The following is a 19,110-nucleotide window of genomic DNA, read 5'->3' on the forward strand; positions in this document are numbered from 1 at the left end:
CATCTCTTTGTGTTCAATTGCCTTCTGAATTAGAGAGTAATTGTAAGGTGTAAAATGTAATTCAGCAACAAACTTTCAGTGAAAAACACTGCAAGCTTTGCTTCCAAGTTGTAACAGAGGAGTCCAGATGGATGGGAGACTGGTGGACTCATAGAGCACAATGCTTTCTTTTAAACACCAGGGGAAGGGCAGCTGCCCATCATTTGAACATATGGCTGTTTATGTAATGCATGCTTGTTATTTAATGAACAACATTTTGTGAGGGTTTAGTTTTGCAATTCTTATGCTAAATGCCAAAATTGCTCCACAAGATACACCCTGCAGCCTCCCCAGTGTCCTCCAGGACCATTAGGGCAGTACACCTGGGCTGAAGTAGGGGAGTATTGTATTTGCTGGGAATGTCCCGACAAAGGCAGGAATGATGCAACTGACTCCATGTTCTCAGAAGGCTAATTTATTACTTTACAAAAAATATATATATTTAATATATTTATATATTATATTTTTAATATATATTATTCTTTATATTATTATATGTTAAAGAATACTATATATTAAAGAATACTATACTATACTAAAGAATACAGAAAGGATGCTTACTGAATGCTACAAAGATAGTAATGAAAACTTGTGACTCTTTCAAGTCTCGACACAGCTTGGCCCTGGTTGGCCAGAGAGTGAAAACAACTCATACCAGATTCCAATGAAACAATCACCTGTGGGTAAACAATCTCCAAACACATTCCACATGAGCAAAACACAGGAGAAGCAAACTAGATAAGAATTGTTTTCCTTTTCTCTGAGGCCTCTCAGCTTCTCAGGAGAAAAATCCTGGGTGAAGGGATTATTTCAGAGAATGTGAATGCCACAGGGGAGAATGTATTTGGCTGATGGATATTTTCTTTTCCAGGCCAAATACGTGATCAGTGCCATTCCCCCAGCTCTCTGTTTGAAGATTCATTTCAACCCACCTTTGCCCCCAATGAGGAACCAGCTCATCAACAGAATCCCCATGGGCTCAGTCATCAAGTGCATCGTGTACTACAAGGAAACTTTCTGGAGGAAGAAGGGTATTGCATTTTAATGGAAAGGAATAGCAGTGAAAGAGAGAGGGAAGAGAGTACCTGGCAACAGGACAGACTCTTTGATCAGAGCATGCTAAACCTTAGAAGGAGACTTCATATTTTTCTATGCCTTTTTTGCCTTCCCCTGTGAGACAAACGTGAGAGTTTGGGCCAGGGAATGAGAAAAGGAGATAGTCATGAAGGGAGAATTCATTCCTGCCTTGGTTGTTCTGTGGTCCTCTCCCTGAGTGGCACCTGGGTATGGGATGGGCGTCTCTCACTTGTGCAGGGTTGTGGAGGTTCAAGTGATGTGTGATGGAAGGGTCTGCAGAAATGCTGCTTTCTGGATGGGCTGGTAAGCGTTAACTGAGGGTGGCTTCCCACAGACATCCCCAGCTGGGCCAGTTGTCCTGGGCTCCTCTGACATGTTGAATTCTTCCATCATGACTCCTCCTTTGGAATTCACTGAATCCAAGGCAAACTGCGATGCAGCAACACCCACTTCTCATTAATGGCTGTAATGAGCCCACATCTGTTTGCCTACAAATATCACCCACCCTCACCTTTGTAAATGAACTTGAGGGTTCTGGATCCTGACATGTTCTGGCTATTAGTTTGGGATGGATTAGCAGGAGGTGACTGAGTATTTACAACTTCTTGGAAGCTCCTGTGTTTTGATTCATGGCTGCTTTTCCACCTTGTTCTTACCAGGGTATTGTGGTACCATGATCATTGAAGATGAGGAAGCTGCAATTGGTCTAACACTTGATGACACTAAGCCTGATGGAAGTTTTCCTGCCATAATAGGGTAAGAAACAAGGAAAGTGTCTTCTCTAGTTAATGCTTTTTGTTTTGTCATAGAGGCAACAAGTGGAAAACCTGATACTTTTGAAAGAAAATACTTAAAAATATTTAAAAGTTGAGTTTCTCAGTGCATGGTGATGTTCTGTGATTGTTTTACTTCAATTTTTTTTTCTATGATTTTATTGCTAATTAAAAAAATTAAATTCTACTTAACTTTCTACTTTTTATCACTGTCATCTTTTGCCTTTGTAAGTGTCAAATTACAAACTTGGAAAAGGGAAAGAAAGAGGAGAAAAAGAGGATTATTGCAAAAGTGTACTTCTAAGTACTTCAGTTCTTTAAGTGAAAATTTGTTTTCTAGAAATAATTTTTTTTTCTGGTAATTTTAGCAACCAGAGAATATGATCAGTCTTAAAAGTTTTATTAAAAAACAATTTCCAGCTCAGTCCCAGGTGTTGTGTCATTGCTATATGCCTGCACCCAAGGCTGTATGAAATTAAAGTAATTGGGAAACAGCTCATGCAAACATTCTAACATGAATTTCAGAGTGGTTCCTTCCTAAATGAGTCCTGCAAGCAGCAGGTAGAGCATTATGCAGAAAGGTGAAATAGATGTTTTTATTAGAGACCCTAAAGCTATTACTGTGAATCACAGCACCTCATCCTAAGTTATTGGCATTTTAAATAAGGCAGGGGATGTAGCAGCATAATGGAGTAAATTGTTTGTGGTCTTCCAGCTTTATTCTTGCTCGGAAGTGCAGAAGACTGACAGGTCTCACCAAAGAAGAAAGGTAAGTACAAACCCTGGAGATCTGGGTGGAATTCGAGTCAAAATTCTGTTATTAGGGGAAAAAAATATTATTATTTAGGGAAAAAAATGCCCTGATTGAAGGAGTTGTCTGTAAGCTTGTGCCAGTAGGCAGACATTAGGGAAGAAGATGCCTTACTTGGTTTTGGAGGAAGGACCCATGGAATTCCCACACAGCTCTTGCCCTTTGGAAACTCTCTGGTCCTGGTTCTTATTTTCCCACAAGGCTTCTCTAAGGAACAGCTCTAAGGGGCTCAATATAAAAGTAGTGTAGATATTCTGGTGGAAATTTTCCAGGATCAGCCTCCTCCTCCCACTGCTACCTCCCTGGCTTCCTGCAGGTGCCTTGAGCTCTTGGAGAGCTTGTCAGAAGGGAAAAGTTTGGCCTCTGTGTTTGATTTTATCTTTATTTTCTGTTTACCCTGGAGGGTCCTTTCAGTATCTGTAACTCAGTGCAACTTGAACTTATGAGCAAGGTTCAGCATCACTGAGGGGTCAGAAAGCTGCCTCCATCTCTGGACCCTCAGTGTGGGGAAAAAATTGCCCTTCAGGCACAGTGAAGGTCATTTTACTGTCTTCTTGAAACAAATCTCTGCATAGAGTAGTGCTCTTTGGTATATTACTAAAATGGAGTTCATAAAGTAATGATTTTTTATTTTCCATCACACTGATTCACTGTATCTGATCAAAACAAAGCTAAAAGAAGAAACTGTGGATTATGAGGAGAGCCTTGGTTTGACAGGGAGAAAATACATTTGATTTTAAAATATGATAAAGGAGCAGTGTGCCCAAGTAAACATTTCTACAGTAATAGCTGGTCTAACTAGAGAAGATTCAGTCATCTCAGATAGTCTGGCAGTCTGGGGATAATGGCTCTAAATGGAGCTGTTTATGTCCCAGCCTGGTTCCACAGAGCCCTTTTAATTTTGGCAGGAATGGACAAGCACTGAGGCTTGAGATAGAGGCCCAGCAGGTGCCAGATGATAAAAGTCATGTGGGTATTTTGAAATCCAGTGTGCCCAAAATTTTGAGCCATCCTAAACACCAACTGGTGTCTTACACTGTATGTCAATACCCACAATACAAGGGAGCATTTGCAGTCCTTGAGAACAGCTTTTCTTTCTGTGAAATTGGGGTCTGTCCTGGCTGTTTGCAAGGCTCCATCCTTTTCCCTCGCCATTGAAAGCACTGGCACAATTACCTGACTCTGCTGCTGCAAGCAGCTGGGTTTTATACAGGAGTTTTGAAGTCTTTTGTGGAGTAAACCTTGGGCCAGGAGGGACTTTGGTAAAGAATGGTTCAGGAATGTGCTGGCTCTACCCTGGAGCAGGGCTGCTTGTGGCTCCAGCAGTCTTGGCCACAGCCAGAAAAGGCAGGAACAGCTCCTGTCCTCCCCAAGAGCACAATCCTCCTTCCAGTGGAATTTGGGGTGCAGGAGAAGGCAGAACATGAGCCCAGACCTTCTCCCAGTGTACACTCGGGGTGCAACCAGTTTGTATAATTTAGATGAGGGCAGAGGTGTTGCAGGGAGGGATCTGTTCTGAGCACAGGCTTCTTGTGACACCCTGCAGAGGGTGAGCCTTGCTGAGATGCTGTGCTCAACACAGCCTGGGCTCTCCCTTCATGGTGCTGATTTTGGTATTCCTTGGCAATGCAGAGTAGGATGTAGAGTCTGTGGCAGCTGTCCTAAATCATGACTTGGAAGCTGTGGGAGAGGATGGAAATCTTTTTGCAGCTAAGCCAGACTGAAGGGAGTGAATTTCACTTCTGTTTCCCAGCTGTGCCACTCCCAGGTCAGGTGGCAGGGGTGAGATTGTGCCCTGCCTTTCAGAGCTTGCAGTGAGGGCCATGGCATCACATGCTGATGAGAAGTAGGAGACCAGGAAAGGGGCTGGGTGTCTGCACACTGGGCACAGTGTGACTCTCAACAGGAGCCTACCTTGGTAGCTTCTCTTATTTAGTGCTTATTGCAATTTCAGAGCTGAGCCCAAAGCCCAGAAATGGGGATTTTAATCGCTGCATATTACTCCATGTAGTGCTATTATGTTCCATGCTAGCATTAACTAAAAGTCCATGAATAAGAATTTCTTTAAACTTCTCTAGGACAAAAAATGCAGATCTTGCAGAGACACCAGCAAGATGCAAAGGTTGCTTTTATTAGGGGTAATGTTCTCAATGATTGATTTATCTTGATACAATTCAATCCTTTAGAAACTGTTGCTTTTTGCTTTGTTCTTTCATTTGAGGTTTTTTTTTTCTTGTCAAATAATACCCTGTTACTGATGACTAATTCCTTCCAATGTCTGCACTTCTTAAGAGTCTGAAGATGCCCTTGACCTGAAGCTTAATATTTTCCTTTGCACAGCTACCTTAAACTAGCTAATCTGTGTTTGCAATGCACTCAGCACACAGCTGTGAACTGCACCTTCGTGGAGCCCTGCAGTCGGCCACAAGTGACAATGCCTACCTGTCACTGGGTGCCATTTCCAGGGTCCCTAGAGGGTCTATATTGTATTTTCTAGGACCCCCGTGGCAGAGAGGAACAATGAATCTGACCCCATGTTCTCAGAAGGCTAATTCATTATTTTATGATACTATATTATATTAAAGAATGCTATACTAAATTATACTAAAGAATACAGAAAGGATATTTACAGAAGGCTGAAAAGATAATAATGAAAACTCCTGACTCTTTCCAGAGTCTCAACACAGCTTGACCCTGATTGGCCAATGAGTCAAAACAATTCTCACAGAATCCAATGAAACAATCACCTGTGGGTAAACAATCTTCAAACACATTCCACACGTGAGCACAACACAGGAGAAGCAAATGAGATAAGAATTTGTTTTCCTTTTTCTCTGAGGCTTCTCAGCTTCCAGGAGAAAAGTCCTGGGCGAAGGGATTTTTCAGAAAATGTGAATGTGACGGGTCTGCAAGTCATTGTGGAAAAAGGACAGGGCACAGGCAGGTCTAGAGGGGTCTTTCTCATCCCTAGCATGGTGCTGGGTGGAGCAGATGGGTCCCAAGGTGATAACTCCCTTTCCTGTGGAGCCCTGTGGTGTTTCTGACCTGCCCTGAAGGGAGGAATTGGTGGCATTTGTGAGACATCAGCGGAGGCTTGGCTGGACCCTGCTGTTAAAATGGTTTTGCTCTGTTCAGGCACTCTGTAGGGGCTGGTGGTCTGCAGGGCACAGTGCTCACCCCACTTATGGAGAAATTGGGATGTCACCCTTTTCCTTGTGGCTGTGGCTGGATTTGTGTCACCCCTGACTGCAGGGGAATGCTCATATTCAGGTCCTGGAGCTCCCTGAGCCTTCCTGGCCTGCCAGTGCTTCTGGAGCAGGCTGACCCTGGTCCTGTGCCGCAGGACAGAAGGAAGGAGCTGTTTCCTTCCGCCTGCTGCTGCTGGGCTTGACACCAGCCAGCTGCAAAACCACCCCAGGGCCACAGCTCTTCCTGAGCTGTAGCAACCTTCATTTCTTGTTCAATCTCCAGCCTGCACGTGAGGGCACCTTCATGGCCCTTGAAGTCATCCTGTTTCTCTTCATCCTCTTTCCGTGGCATTCTTTGATTTCTTTATCATGGGTATAGCTGAGCTCACGTAGGGCTGGGTTGCTTCTTGCAGCAATCATGTGGTTTCCTCACATGTTTTATAGCTGAAAGAGGAGCCCTCACAGTTTCAGAGCTGGGACTCCTGTGTTTCTGTGCCCAGCATGGCTTTTTGTGAAGCACTGGATTTTCTTCCAGAAGTAAATGTCTTTCCAGAGCTGTGCTTGCTTTCCATAATAGTTATTTCATCCTGATCCTCTTGCTTTTGGTAATTGGTGCAGCATGGCTAAGAGTAAGACTCAGGAATGAAGTACATTCAGTGATTTATAGACTTAAAACAGGAGGAAATTTTATATAAACAGAAATGAAGTACTGATTCCCTGAGAGCTGCAGTATATTGAGACCTGCATCTTTGTAGGAACAAACTGTAAGTTAGACTATGTGCCACGACCAAAAAGTGCAATGCCTTACTACTTTTTTTCCTGACAGGCTGGAGACCATTTGGGTAATTTAAGGGTTTGGGCTGCTGGAGTTATCTTAAGAAAACAGCTTGCAAAACTGTTGGAAAACCTGCACTTATGCAGCACAGGAGCTCGGGTTACTTCTAGTGCTTCAGAGGCTGATGAATTGAGATAAATCCTAAAAAGCTGGAACCTCAAATTCAAGCAGATTCAATACTTGTCCTCTTAGATGCAGGGTACATTAGAAGTGATTTGTTTTCTCTTTCCTCACACTGAAGTGTTCTGTTGCTTTTCTCTCTCAGGAAGACAAGGCTGTGTGAGCTCTATGCAAAGGTTCTGGGATCAGAGGAAGCTTTACACGTAAGCACAAAATCCCTGGAAAGGCACCTTTGGGAAAGGCACCAGCTGTGGGAGCACTTGCTGCCCTCACCAGGGGAGTGGAGAGAAGATTATGGCCAGCCTTGGGTTGGGTTTGAAGATAAGAAAGAGATTTATGAACATTAATGAAACATTAAAAGGTGGTTTTGTTGATATATTCTTGCCCAGCTCCATGGCTGGGATTCTCAGTGCTTGCCACCATAAACCTCAGCTGCTGTCACATGTGGCAGGCTTTCCCTCTGTTGTCCATGTTGTGTCTTCTCTCTTACTAGTTGTTAAGATCCACTGCTGCACATTTTGGGTTGTTTTTCTTTTGCCTTTCCCTTACCTTCTCTTCCCTGTAAAGGTAAATGACTCTTAGGGTTTGTGTGATCTCACACTTAGATTATGTTAATTTTTGCCACTTACACTTTTAAGAACAATTTTACAGAGTTAAAAGCTGTAGACACCAATCTGGAGATTTTCAACACAATGATATTGTACAGAGAACCATGCAAGTGCCACATTTTGCATTTTTAACTGTGTATATTTGTACCCAATGTACACATTACAACTGTATACATTGGAGGTTAATTTTGCTTTACATGACTCAAAGTATGTGCACAAAGCATAAATTAACATTGACAGATTAAGAGGATTATGCTCTACAATGGCCAGATTAACTGGTTTTTTAGACAGTGTATTCTTATTTTTAAAAACTCAGGGCTTATTCTGTTGAGCTCATGCTGCATTAAGATATTTGTTAAATGTGCTCATCTTGTCAGATGTTGACATGCAACAAATGATAAACTGTTCTTCTCTGCTCTCTCCTCGGTTCTGTTATTAACTTCCTCGAGACTCTGTCCTTTCCCTGAGTGAATTAATCTCTGTTTTACAGCCTGTGCATTATGAAGAGAAGAACTGGTGTGAAGAGCAGTATTCTGGGGGCTGCTACACAGCCTACTTCCCACCAGGCATAATGACTCAGTATGGAAGGTACAGTGTCTATTTATAGTGGGCTTTGGAGTGCTAAGATAAGACCAAGTTAATAAATATCCTCAGAAAGGGTCATAAATCCTCTGTCACTGTTCACTTCATACCTTTAAGATCACTGAGGGATGTTTGAAATGGGATAACCTTCCACTTGTCTCTGTTGGGCTTTATGATGGATGAGTTCAGTGTCATGAGGGGCTTTTATTCACTCCTGTTGTTTCGTGAGTTCAGCTGAGGAGGTTTGGGAAGGGAGTTGGGAAGCTTCCATAGTCTGCTTACAAAAATGCTTTGGGTATTTGAGATCAGTGTAGCCATTTCAAGCACTCCTTTAGCTGATTATTTTAAAAACTGTCAGACTTAGTTCTTGCTGACATTGATGGTAATAAGTGATTTCTTTGGACCATTCCTTTCTTTTCAGCAGTGAAAGCTTAATATAGTGATCACTGTGCCATTGTATACAGTCCTCTTCCACTTAAGCTTTTGCATAAAAATAAGATTTACCAAGAAAAAAAAGACTTACTTCAGACTGGAGATGTGATTTAGATGCACAGGTTTTAATGTGGTAGAAGAGCTGTACTTTTGAGGCTTAAGTTCTTATAATTTAAAAGTAACTTAGAGCAATAAAGCAGTTAGAACAAAGAGCTTATGGAGGCCTTAGTATTTAAGGTAATTAAAATCATAATTATTGCAGATTCTGGCAAAAATAGAGTTAAAATGATGCTTTTTGCTTATTTATTTATTGTTTCAAATATTATGGGGTTATATTTCAAAATGCTGCACTGTGCCAGTAATGCCTGGCATTGGTACTTATGCCATGGGCTGGAACTGTGAGATAGTGTAAGTCTCATCTCAGAATAGTTGTCCTTTTCACCTGTAGCTGTCATTTTCACCTGTGAACAGTGTAACCATTTCAAAAATGTAAACACTGGTGTGTGTAAGAAATTAAATGCAACCCAGACTCCCCCTCCAGCTCCACTCACCCAGTGCTATTATCTTCAAGTGCTTGCTGTCATTTAAAACAGTTTTATTCCAGCATTAACCCGGCTATTTCAGTTCTCTCCTGATACAGCTGATGTGACTTTGTGCTTGTCCCCCTCCAGGATCATTCGGCAGCCCGTTGGCAGGATTTATTTTGCTGGCACAGAGACAGCCACTGAGTGGAGTGGGTACATGGAGGGGGCTGTCCAGGCTGGAGAAAGAGCAGCCAGAGAGGTACAGATGCTCAGGGACCACTGTAAAATGTCCTGTGGAAAATAAAAGGCCTTGTGGTTGGAGGGGTGTGACCGTGTTCACAGTGGTCTGAGGATGAGGGAAGAGACGAGGATCTGACTCCATGTTTCAGAAGGCTTGATTTATTATTTTATGATATATATTACATTAAAACTATACTAAAAGAATAGAAGAAAAGGTTTCATCAGAAGGCTAGCTAAGAATAGAATAGGAAGGAATGATAACAAAGGTTTGTGGCTCAGACAGAGAGCCCTAGCCAGCTGGGCTGTGATTGGCCATTAATTAGAAACATCCAAGATGGACCAATCACAGATGCACTTGTTGCATTCCACAGCAGCAGATAATCATTGTTTACATTTTGTTCCTGAGGCCTCCAGCTTCTCAGGAGGAAAAATCTTAAGGAAAGGATTTTCCATAAAAGATGTCTGTGACAGAGGAGAAATGAGAACTGAGGGGTGACAGCTTCGGATGTTCTGAATCTCAATGCAAATTGCTGCGAAGGGGACTGACTTCAAAAAGGATGAGGGTTTTGCACTTAGATTTGGAATATTAGGAAGGGCTCTGGGTATTTTGTCAAACTCACCCCTTTCTTCTTTTACAGAAGTCCCAAACTCTCCCCCAGTCATTTTCCTCCCAAATCTGTTAATCACTGTACTGAGAGATCCTGGCTGTCAGAGCAGGGAACAGCTCAGTCCTGCAGCTCTGCACACCAAGCCAGGCCCTTCCTCAATGTTTCCAACACAGTGATGTTCCACTTGGACAGCCTTAACACCGAGTCACTAAACAAGGACTTAGATAATTTTCTTCTGAAAAAATGCCAATTTCCTGAGTATTTTCCAGAACATTAGAGTTTATGGAGCAGCAGACGAAATTTAATCTTTGTTTTATGAGGTGAAGGGAACCTTGTGGCTAAAAACTAGTCAAGGAACACAAATTGTCCTGGAAGGAATGTGGAGAGTTCATCTAGCCCATGCCCATGCCCCAAGAGACCGAGATCAATTGTTCATAAATTATCCCATTTTGGAAAGTTAAACCTAAGGTGCTCCTGAAAAGGTCCAGAGATCTCATGATCTCTCTGATATAATGACATTACAGCAGAGGTTCCTCAGCAGAGGACTAGTTAGAAGCATTTGACTATAAAAATTTTGATGTTTTCTTTCATATTTACTTATGAAAGGAAAACATGTTGAAAATGCAGTGCTTCTCACTCTCCTGCATTGAAGAGTTCACACTGTCCATGAGTCTTGTCTACGCTAAAAGCCCCTTGTAAAAGATGTTAAATCTTAAATCTACAAATGCCTGGAATAGAGAAAACATTATAATCACCATCTTCATTTTATTTCACTGTAGAAGAAACTAATCTTGTTATCTTCTCTGAATATTGTTTCAAACAGTCTTTGCTATCCTACTGATCTCTGCTGTCTTTGATTCTTTGAATGGAAACTTCTCATTGCAAAGGTTTTAGTTTTAGTTTTACTTTCTCTGGCTGAAAGTAGTGGTCTGTCATCACTCCCGGGATGCTGTTCCTCTTCCTACATCAGGATAAAATTTGCAAAACAAGCTGTTCCCTGTAGCTGGTGTCTTCATGCCTCACTTTGCCATGAGTGTCTGCTTAACTCTTAGTCATAATCACTTTATCCTGTTCCCCTGGGACTGGCCAAATTCCAATATCTTGCAAGGACTAACTAAGCATAAAGAGATTTTTCTGTTTCTGTGTTCCGCTAGGAGTAGTGTCTTATTAAATATCAGCCCTCTACAGAAATAAGTTGTAAAAGGTTGAATTTTCTTTTAAAATTGGAATACACTGTGATTTGTGTGCTCAGTTATGCCATTTTTAAACAACAATTGAAGCCAATTTATTTTTTCTGTCTTGAAGAATCAATGGTACTTATTGAGAATGTTATTTATTTTCAGATACTGTTTGCTATGAGGAAAATCCCAGACAGTGAAATTTGGAAGCCAGAACCTGAATCAGTTGTAAGTATTTATTTAGATAAAATGGATTGGGTTTTTTTCTGCTGTTTTGCTGATGAGATAAATTTTTTTGTCTGTTTTTATATAAGTTCACTGAATCAAAGCCACAGAAAACTTCCCATTTTTCACCAAAATTTCCCTTCCCTAAAAAAGGAAGAGGAGAGAAACCCATGTGACAAGCCTGTATGGGAGGATTGGAAAGAGCTGCAGTTCTTAACTGGGCTGTGAATCCTTTCCATGTGTGTGTTCCTCCCTTTAACTGAGCAGAAAATCTGGATATACTGCTTCTTGATAAGATATTACTGCTTTAACCCAGTTCTGTTCCTGCTGCAAGAATCTCTTGATTTATATCCCTCCCCACAGTGGAGATGTATGTGGATAATGGATGCTCTCCCCACAGGATGTGCCAGCTTTGCCCATCACCACAACCTTCTGGGAGAGGAACTTGCCATCTGTGCCAGGACTGCTAAAGCTGATTGGATTTTCCACTTTCCTCACCTCTGTGGCTGCAGCTGGGTTGTTAGCCTACAAAAAGGGACTTATGGTTCGAAACTGAAAAAAGGTGCCAGCTCAGTGCCTCACAATTGAGGGATTTTCTTTTTTTTTCAGAGGGGTTTTCTCTCTTTTTTCTCTTTTTTTTTTTCCTCTTTTTTTTTCTCTTTTTTTTTTCTCTTTTTTTTTCTCTTTTTTTTCCTCTTTTTTTTCTCTTTTTTTTTCTCTTTTCTTTTCTCTTTTTTTACTCTTTTTTTTTCTCTTTTTTTACTCTTTTGTTACTCTTTTTTTCTCTTTTTTTCTCTTTTTTTCTCTTTTTTTACTCTTTTGTTACTCTTTTTTTCTCTTTTTTTCTCTTTTTTTCTCTTTTTTTACTCTTTTTTTACTCTTTTTTTACTCTTTTTTCTCTTTTTTTTTCTCTTTTTTTCCCCCTTTTTTTGTCATGTAATTTTCTGCCTCCAAAATCTGAGCAAGAGATAAAAGCAGTAGAGAAAATAGGCAAGACAGAAGGGATATAGTAAAGGGATCCCTTTACTTGAAAAAGAACTTCTAGGGTCCAGCCCTACTTCTAGCAGGAACTTCTTGGTTGTTGAGTTTCTGGGGTACCAAGTGTTATCACCTTGAGGTTTTAATCCAGATTTCAGAACAGAAGTGACAAAATATCTCTCTGAAGCCTTTTCTGGTGAGATTTCTGGTTGGTTTTACTCTTATGTTGAACCAGACCCTGAACCCCAAGTCTCCACAGGCCCTATTTGTACTGTACTTTACAACAAAATCTCTAGTTGTAAACAAAGGATTTCTGCCTTCCTGTGGGGTAGGCTGAATAAAGAAACCCACAGTTTACAGAATAATCAGATAGTTAATGCAAGTCTAGTAAGAAACTATTAGTATTTTTATTTCTTACCCAGGGGACAAGCCAGGCTAAATTTATCCATCTGAACTATGCAACATAGGATTTGGCATTTCCAGGGGCATATATGTCCTACAGTGAGCTAAAGGACAACAGTTCTGCTGTTTGGCAATGTGGTTGAATTTCAGGCTGCCCAGATGTGTTCACAGCTGCCTGGCACAGCAGAGCTCCTCCAGTGGAGTCTGTCTGTCCCTGTCAGCACCTTGAGGCTGTCTCTTGCTTGCTAAGGCACAATGGGCTTGAAAATGTCGTGTTGGCATTAAACAAACAAAATAAAGGAAAAACAAACAAGACAAAAAACCATCCAATTTATTTGACCCCAAACTCTTGCTTCATGGTGAAACACAGTTTTGCTGATTTAGAGTTTTTGGTCTTTCCTAACAACCGTATTGATGGGATTAGCAGTTCCACTTCTGCCTGCTGTGCTGGGTTGCACTGGCTATGCACTTTCGGTAACTAATAAGGGATCTAAATGATAGTGAGATCAAAGGGAACTGTGGATTGCAGAGAGACATGCAAGTGCTTCTGCTCTCCACAGCTTGGTACTGTTAAAAAATTAAAAATAAAGAAGAATATAGAGAATATATTATAGAATAATATAATATAAAAATATAAGGCAGTATGCAGGGGTGGGGGGAGAAGTAAAAAAAAAAACAAAAATCCACCCACCAAAACCTCAGTGCCTACTTCTCAGTGTGTTGGTACCTTGTTCTGGATATTTCTGCTGTGTTACCTGTGCACAAGATGAAACAGGGAGACACAGGTGTGGCTGAGAACAAGAACTGGTGCACATGAAGTTGGAGATGTCTGGAATTTTTCAGAGCCTGTTTGCTGCACTTCTCCCTTCCAGGAGTAGCAATTTATATGTAAAAAGTATTGGATTGCAGTAAAGAGCCATGGAGGGAAGTATAATAATAACTTCAGCAACTGGTGTGAGCAGACGGTGAGGAGCTGTATCACCAGTCTCAGGCAGATTTTTTGGGCTAGCATCTGATCTTACTTGTGTAGAGCAGTGCTTTGTTCTCCAAATAGTCCCCTGGAAATGCACTGAGCTGCTTGGAAAGCTGTAATATTTGTGAGCAGCACCTTGCTTTCTGGCCCTTAGGTTTTGTTCTTTTTTAACTTGATGTGCTGCTTAAACATCATCTTGGAGCAGCAGCTTGGATTTTATCACAAATGAATAGGCTCATAACAGCCTTTTAAAATGCATGGGGGAACTTTTCAGGCATAAAGATCTTTAAGGCAGAGGAGGAGTGCAGCAGTGTGCATATGGCCTCTCTGGTTGTATCACATGGAGCTCTAATTTGCTGGGACATTTGCCTACTGCAGAGAGCTTCAGTGTGGCTTTCTCTGCCTGTGATTTATTTACTACATGAATTAGGAACTGAAAGCTGAATGGGAAGTTCAGAGCTTTGGCAACTCACACAATTCTCAGGCCAGAAATAAACACAGGAACCTAAATTTGGGAAGGCGTTTTTGAAGTCCTGCCCCCAATATTTGTAAGTGCTAGACTGTGAATACATAGATTAAATGTAAAGAGCTGCTGCATTTGCAGATGATTTTTCTGCCAAAACTGCTTGGAATTCAGGTCCTGCTTCTGCCCTAGAAATACTCCACATTCTCTAAATGGGAGCAAATTCATGAAACTAATGAGGATAAATTGGTTTCATTCACATCCAAATTGTATCCCTCTCTTCTTTGCTCCTGAACCTGGCAGAAGTTTTTCCCAGTTTAACAAGATCGGGGGACACAAGGGGAGAAATTCCAATCAAAACCAGAAATTAGGTAGTTAAAACTGAACTTCATAACTTAAGCTTTTCATGAAATTGGCCAATTAAAAAAAAAATTGAAAAGTTTCAATACTTATAAGCCTTTTTTATTCTTAGTTTCAAAGTGAAAGAAAAATGGAAAAAAATATAAAGCAATCCCACAAACCATTTCTCATCTTATTCTGCCACAACTAAAGTAGGTGAGGCAGGGATTTATTAAAAATAATAAATTCAAAATTAATTTGGCTTCCCTGAGATTTCTAATCAAATCTGGTTGGAACTGGGAGGTCTGAACTGTGACATCTCTAATAACACTCTAAAATCTCTGTATTCTTCCTTGCAGACTGCCAAAGCTTTTGGAAAGCTCTCTCTGTCTTTACAGCCGTGTCTTGCTATGATTGTGCTGTGGGCCTTCCCACCACTATGGGATTAAAAAAGGATTTGCCACTGTTTTCTCAACAGTTCCACACAAAAGGAACACGTGGCACCTTGTGTACATGGATGCCACTGTAATGAGGGAATTGACAAATGGAGGTAGAGAATCAAGCTGCTTCCCTGTGGCTGGAGGGAACTGTTAGCACTGGCTTACATTTTTGAAATTGAAATTCATGCCAACCCTTTGAAGAGAGGAATGAAGTTTGTTTTAATGGATAACCAGTTGTGCTGTATTCTTAATTTATAAACACATTTGATGAGACAACTGCTATCATGAAAGTTGCAAGAGTTTACCAGTTTTGTAAAATGTACTATAGGAACAACCATAGAAATAATTGTATTTGTCTCTTACAAACTGAACTGTGTTACCATGCATATTTTGTAATGCTCATAAGAGTTTACAAAAAAAAAATTCCTTTCTTGTATACTGTTCTGATAGCCACTGTACATTGCAAGAAATGAGGGGTCATGGCATAAAAATCTGTGTTAACCAAAGTAATTGAAATCTAATTGTACAGACTACTCAACAATAACAAGGATGTGAAAAATCTGAGGCAGACCCCTTGTCTTCCCTTTAATTTGTGCATTTTTTCCCCAGTGCAGCTCTTGATTCCAAATAGCACATCTGCTCTTAATACAAAGACATTATTCAAGTAATTAAGTTCCTCTCTGAGCATTGTCCATCACTGGAACCCATGGCCTGGACAAGAAACTATAGGGCTTAAAGAAATCTTTCCGTGTCCACTGTAGGACTGTTGTTTCACTGAAGTAGGCTTTACAGATATGCAGAAATTTTAAGATTTTTTTCCCCCTTTTTTGAGACACGAAAACGTAACATTTTTGAGGAAGAAGGAATTGTATGGCCTGCAGAAATTCTAAAGAGCCAAGATTAAATAACAGACCTGCCACTGCTCTTGGGCAAGAAGCAACCCCCCTCAAATCACAGGTGACAAACATTCACAAATAAACCCGACCTATGTTCAAACCAACTAACATTCCCTCTCCTGTCTCCACCAACTTAAGATCACCCTGATCTTCCTTCTGTTGAAGACCAGAGTGTAAAAATGAGGCAGCCAAAGCAGCCTGGCTTTCCCAGTGTCTCTGCAGTGAATTCCTTTAGGCGTTGTTGTAGAGTGCCGCTTGTGGCGTGTCTGCTGTGCTCCTGTGCAGCTCCGTGCTCAGTGGTGCCTGCCTCTGTGTTTTGGAAAATAAATTTTAAAAGAGTGACTTAATTTTGCAGGAATATATATGCTGTGCGTGTGTGTGATGAATTTGTGCCTTTTATAACTGTAGCATTTTCTAAAGTGCCTCTGTGGTGACTGTCTCCCTTGGTTTCCTTCTTCAGCTCTCTTTTAAATAGGCTCTTGCAGATATTTTTATCTGACAGCTGTGAAATTTTTTTAACCTTAATTAGAATCAATAAATATTGTCATGTCACGTGTTGTTTGAGGCTTTTCTTTTGTGGAAGCCTCTTTTGGCTTGGTTGTAGTGGTATTACTTACTGACACAGCATTTTGCATTTCAAACCTGTAACTTCAGCTTTGCTTAGCTAACTTTTCTTAGTAAAGTAAACTCTATAAAGAAAAGGAAAATATAAATAAAAATACAAACTCACCCAAGCAACCCACCAAAACAGTGCAAAAAACCCCACTCAACCTCTTAAATACACAATTCAGAAAAAATCAAACCACATTTGGTAGTAGTATAGATATTATAGTATAAGTATAGATGGTAGAATTCTCTTACACTTAAGAATTTGTTTTTACTATTATAGAGTAGGTGGCTCAAACTGAACATAAGAAACAGACCTTGTACCCAAATACTGTGTGATGTAAACATGAAAACCCTAGAAGAAAAGAGAGACCAAAATCACTTAATTTCACCCACTAGCTCAGTGTCAGTGCTAGAGAGATAATGGAACTGAAGAACAAATTTGCTCCTGGGAAGGGACCTGTGTTGCACAGAACTGTTGGCCATGGATACTGGAGAAACTGTAACCATCCATGTGAAAAACATCTGAAGTGTGCAGTGTTCTGTGTATAGGCTTAACTTTTAGCATTACAAGTTATAAAGGAGCACAAACACAATGAAAGCAAACACCCTCAACTAATCCTTCACACACTCTCAAAAGTATCTGTTCCCTAAGAACCATGTCAGAACCAGCAATGCATTTCATAGCCCTCAAAGCAGCCAGCAAGTGGTTATGCCTCTAAAACATTGCTGCTGTATGGGTTTGTGTGGCCTGGTTTTAGAAGCTGGGAGGCTACAGGGGTGGTTTCTGTGAGAAGCTTCTGGAAGCTTCCCCCATGTCCAGCAGAGCCAATCCCTGACAGCTCCAGGATGGACCCACTCCTGGCCAGGGCTGGGCCAGTTAGAAAAGGTGGTAACACCTCTGGGATAACAAATTTAGGAAAGAAAAATAGTTATAGTGCAGATGTAATTGCAGCCAGAGCAGAGCAGGGTGAGAATGGGTGAGAGGAAGAGCCCTTCACACACCAAGGGCAGGGCACAGGGAGGGGCAGGAGCTGCTCCAGGGGCTGGAGCTGGGATTCCCTGCAGCCCTGGAGAGACCCTGGTGGGGCAGCTGTGCCCCTGCAGCCCAGGAGGGCTCAGGGATGCTGAGATCACCTCAGTCCAGGAGGGCACAGGGATGCAGAGATCACCTCAGCCCAGAATGGGGCTCAGGGATGCAGAGATCACCTCAGCCCAGGAAGGAGACCCAGAGAGGGGCACAGGGATGCTGAGAGGAGGCTGTGAACCCATGGGAGGCCCATGAAGAGAGGAGCCCGCCCTGGAGCAGGGTTCCTCAGGACTTGTGACCCTGTGGGGACCCACATTGGAGCAGGCTGCACCTGAAGGACTGACCCTGTGGAAGAGCGACCCACAGTGAAGAAATTTATGGAGAACTGGTGCCTGTGTGATGGACTCACATTGCAGAAGTTCATGGGGAGCTGTCTCCCATGGGAGGGATCCCACACTGGAGCAGGGGAAGGAGCAATGTGTGATGGACTGACCATAACCCGATCCCCATCTCCCTGTGCCACTGAGGGGGAGGAGGGAGAGCTGGGAAGCACAAAGGGATGGAAGGAAGTTATTTTTGCAATTTATTTTTACTTCTCATTTTCCTGCTCTGATTGTGCTGCTAATAAATTCAATTAATATCTCCAAGCACAGCCTGTTTTGCCCATGGTAGTTTTGATGAGTGATCTCTCCCTGTCCTATCTTGACTCATGAGACATTTGTTATATTTTCTCTCCCTATCCACCTGAGGAGGGGAGTGACAGAGTGGCTTTGGTGGGTGTCTGGCATCCAGCCAGGGCCAAGCCACCACAGTGTTTTTGGTGCTGAAACCTGGGATTATGAAGATTTTGAAATAAGAATGGTAATTGGGAAAGTTTGGGCAAAAAAGGGACTGAACATTGTTAGAGAGTAGAATACTCACTGTGAATTTTGCTGTAATTGTGCCTTCACCACAAGGGGTGGATTTTGTGTGAATTGCCAATTTTTGTTCTGTGTTTTGATGTTATTTTCATTTTTGTGTAGGGAACTTTTCTCTTGCTTTGTTTGGTTGGTTTTGTTGATGTGAGTGCAGGTTGTGTGATGGATGTGGACTTTAATGATGATTTTAAAATAGTTAAACATGTGATTCACAGAGGTGAGGGGTGGAAAGTAGAGTCAGATTTGACCTACCTTTTTAACCCTTGGTTCAGACATATCCTGGAGCATCCCAGAGGACATAACTGAAATGTATTATTATTAATTTAGTTATTTACAAAGCTTCAGAGTGCATTTCAAAGAGACTCTGTCAGCCAAGGGGTGCTTCATTATTTCCATCAGTCCAGTGCACAGAAAATTAACATGGACAGATTAATACAGAAGAAATCAATTTTGTTTAACATCTGTAAAAGATACAAATATGATTTCCCAAGAAACCAATTAGAAAACCCATTCATTGTTTAGAAGAAGATAGGATGTGCGTGCAAATTATTTGGCTAAATCATGCAAAACTCAGTGCTACTATAAGAGGATAATTTTTTCTTCTTGTCTTGTGTAATTCTACCAATTTCTCATCTGGAGCAGATCCCTAAATGTTGGAGGGACTGATGAGTTTTGCCTTCTGACTCAAGACAGGATAAATTCTCGCTGAGCCTGTGGAATTGTCTCAGAAAAAGCCCAAAAATCCAAGAATGACGGGCCTCAGATGGTAGAGCCAAAGTACAGTTTGGTATCTGCTGGAAAAAGACATGTTTTTTCTCAGGTTGGT

The 19,110-nt window shown here is 41.4% G+C and overlaps 1 protein-coding gene across 1 annotated transcript in view; it reads left to right on the forward strand.

The window, feature by feature from the left end:
* MAOB (monoamine oxidase B) overlaps positions 1-16,283 on the forward strand; it is a 53,814-nt gene extending 37,531 nt beyond the window's left edge. Inside the window, exons 8-16 of the mRNA XM_005489013.4 lie at positions 911-1,070; positions 1,776-1,872; positions 2,605-2,658; positions 6,989-7,046; positions 7,942-8,039; positions 9,137-9,248; positions 11,181-11,243; positions 11,641-11,802; positions 14,755-16,283. Of these exons, the coding sequence (XP_005489070.2) occupies positions 911-1,070; positions 1,776-1,872; positions 2,605-2,658; positions 6,989-7,046; positions 7,942-8,039; positions 9,137-9,248; positions 11,181-11,243; positions 11,641-11,796 (798 nt within the window). The 3' untranslated portion in view covers positions 11,797-11,802; positions 14,755-16,283. The remainder of the gene's footprint in view (positions 1-910; positions 1,071-1,775; positions 1,873-2,604; positions 2,659-6,988; positions 7,047-7,941; positions 8,040-9,136; positions 9,249-11,180; positions 11,244-11,640; positions 11,803-14,754) is intronic.
* The last annotated feature ends 2,827 nt before the right edge of the window (positions 16,284-19,110 follow it).

The sequence above is a fragment of the Zonotrichia albicollis genome, chromosome 2 (assembly GCF_047830755.1).
Source record: "Zonotrichia albicollis isolate bZonAlb1 chromosome 2, bZonAlb1.hap1, whole genome shotgun sequence".
NCBI lineage: Eukaryota > Metazoa > Chordata > Aves > Passeriformes > Passerellidae > Zonotrichia > Zonotrichia albicollis.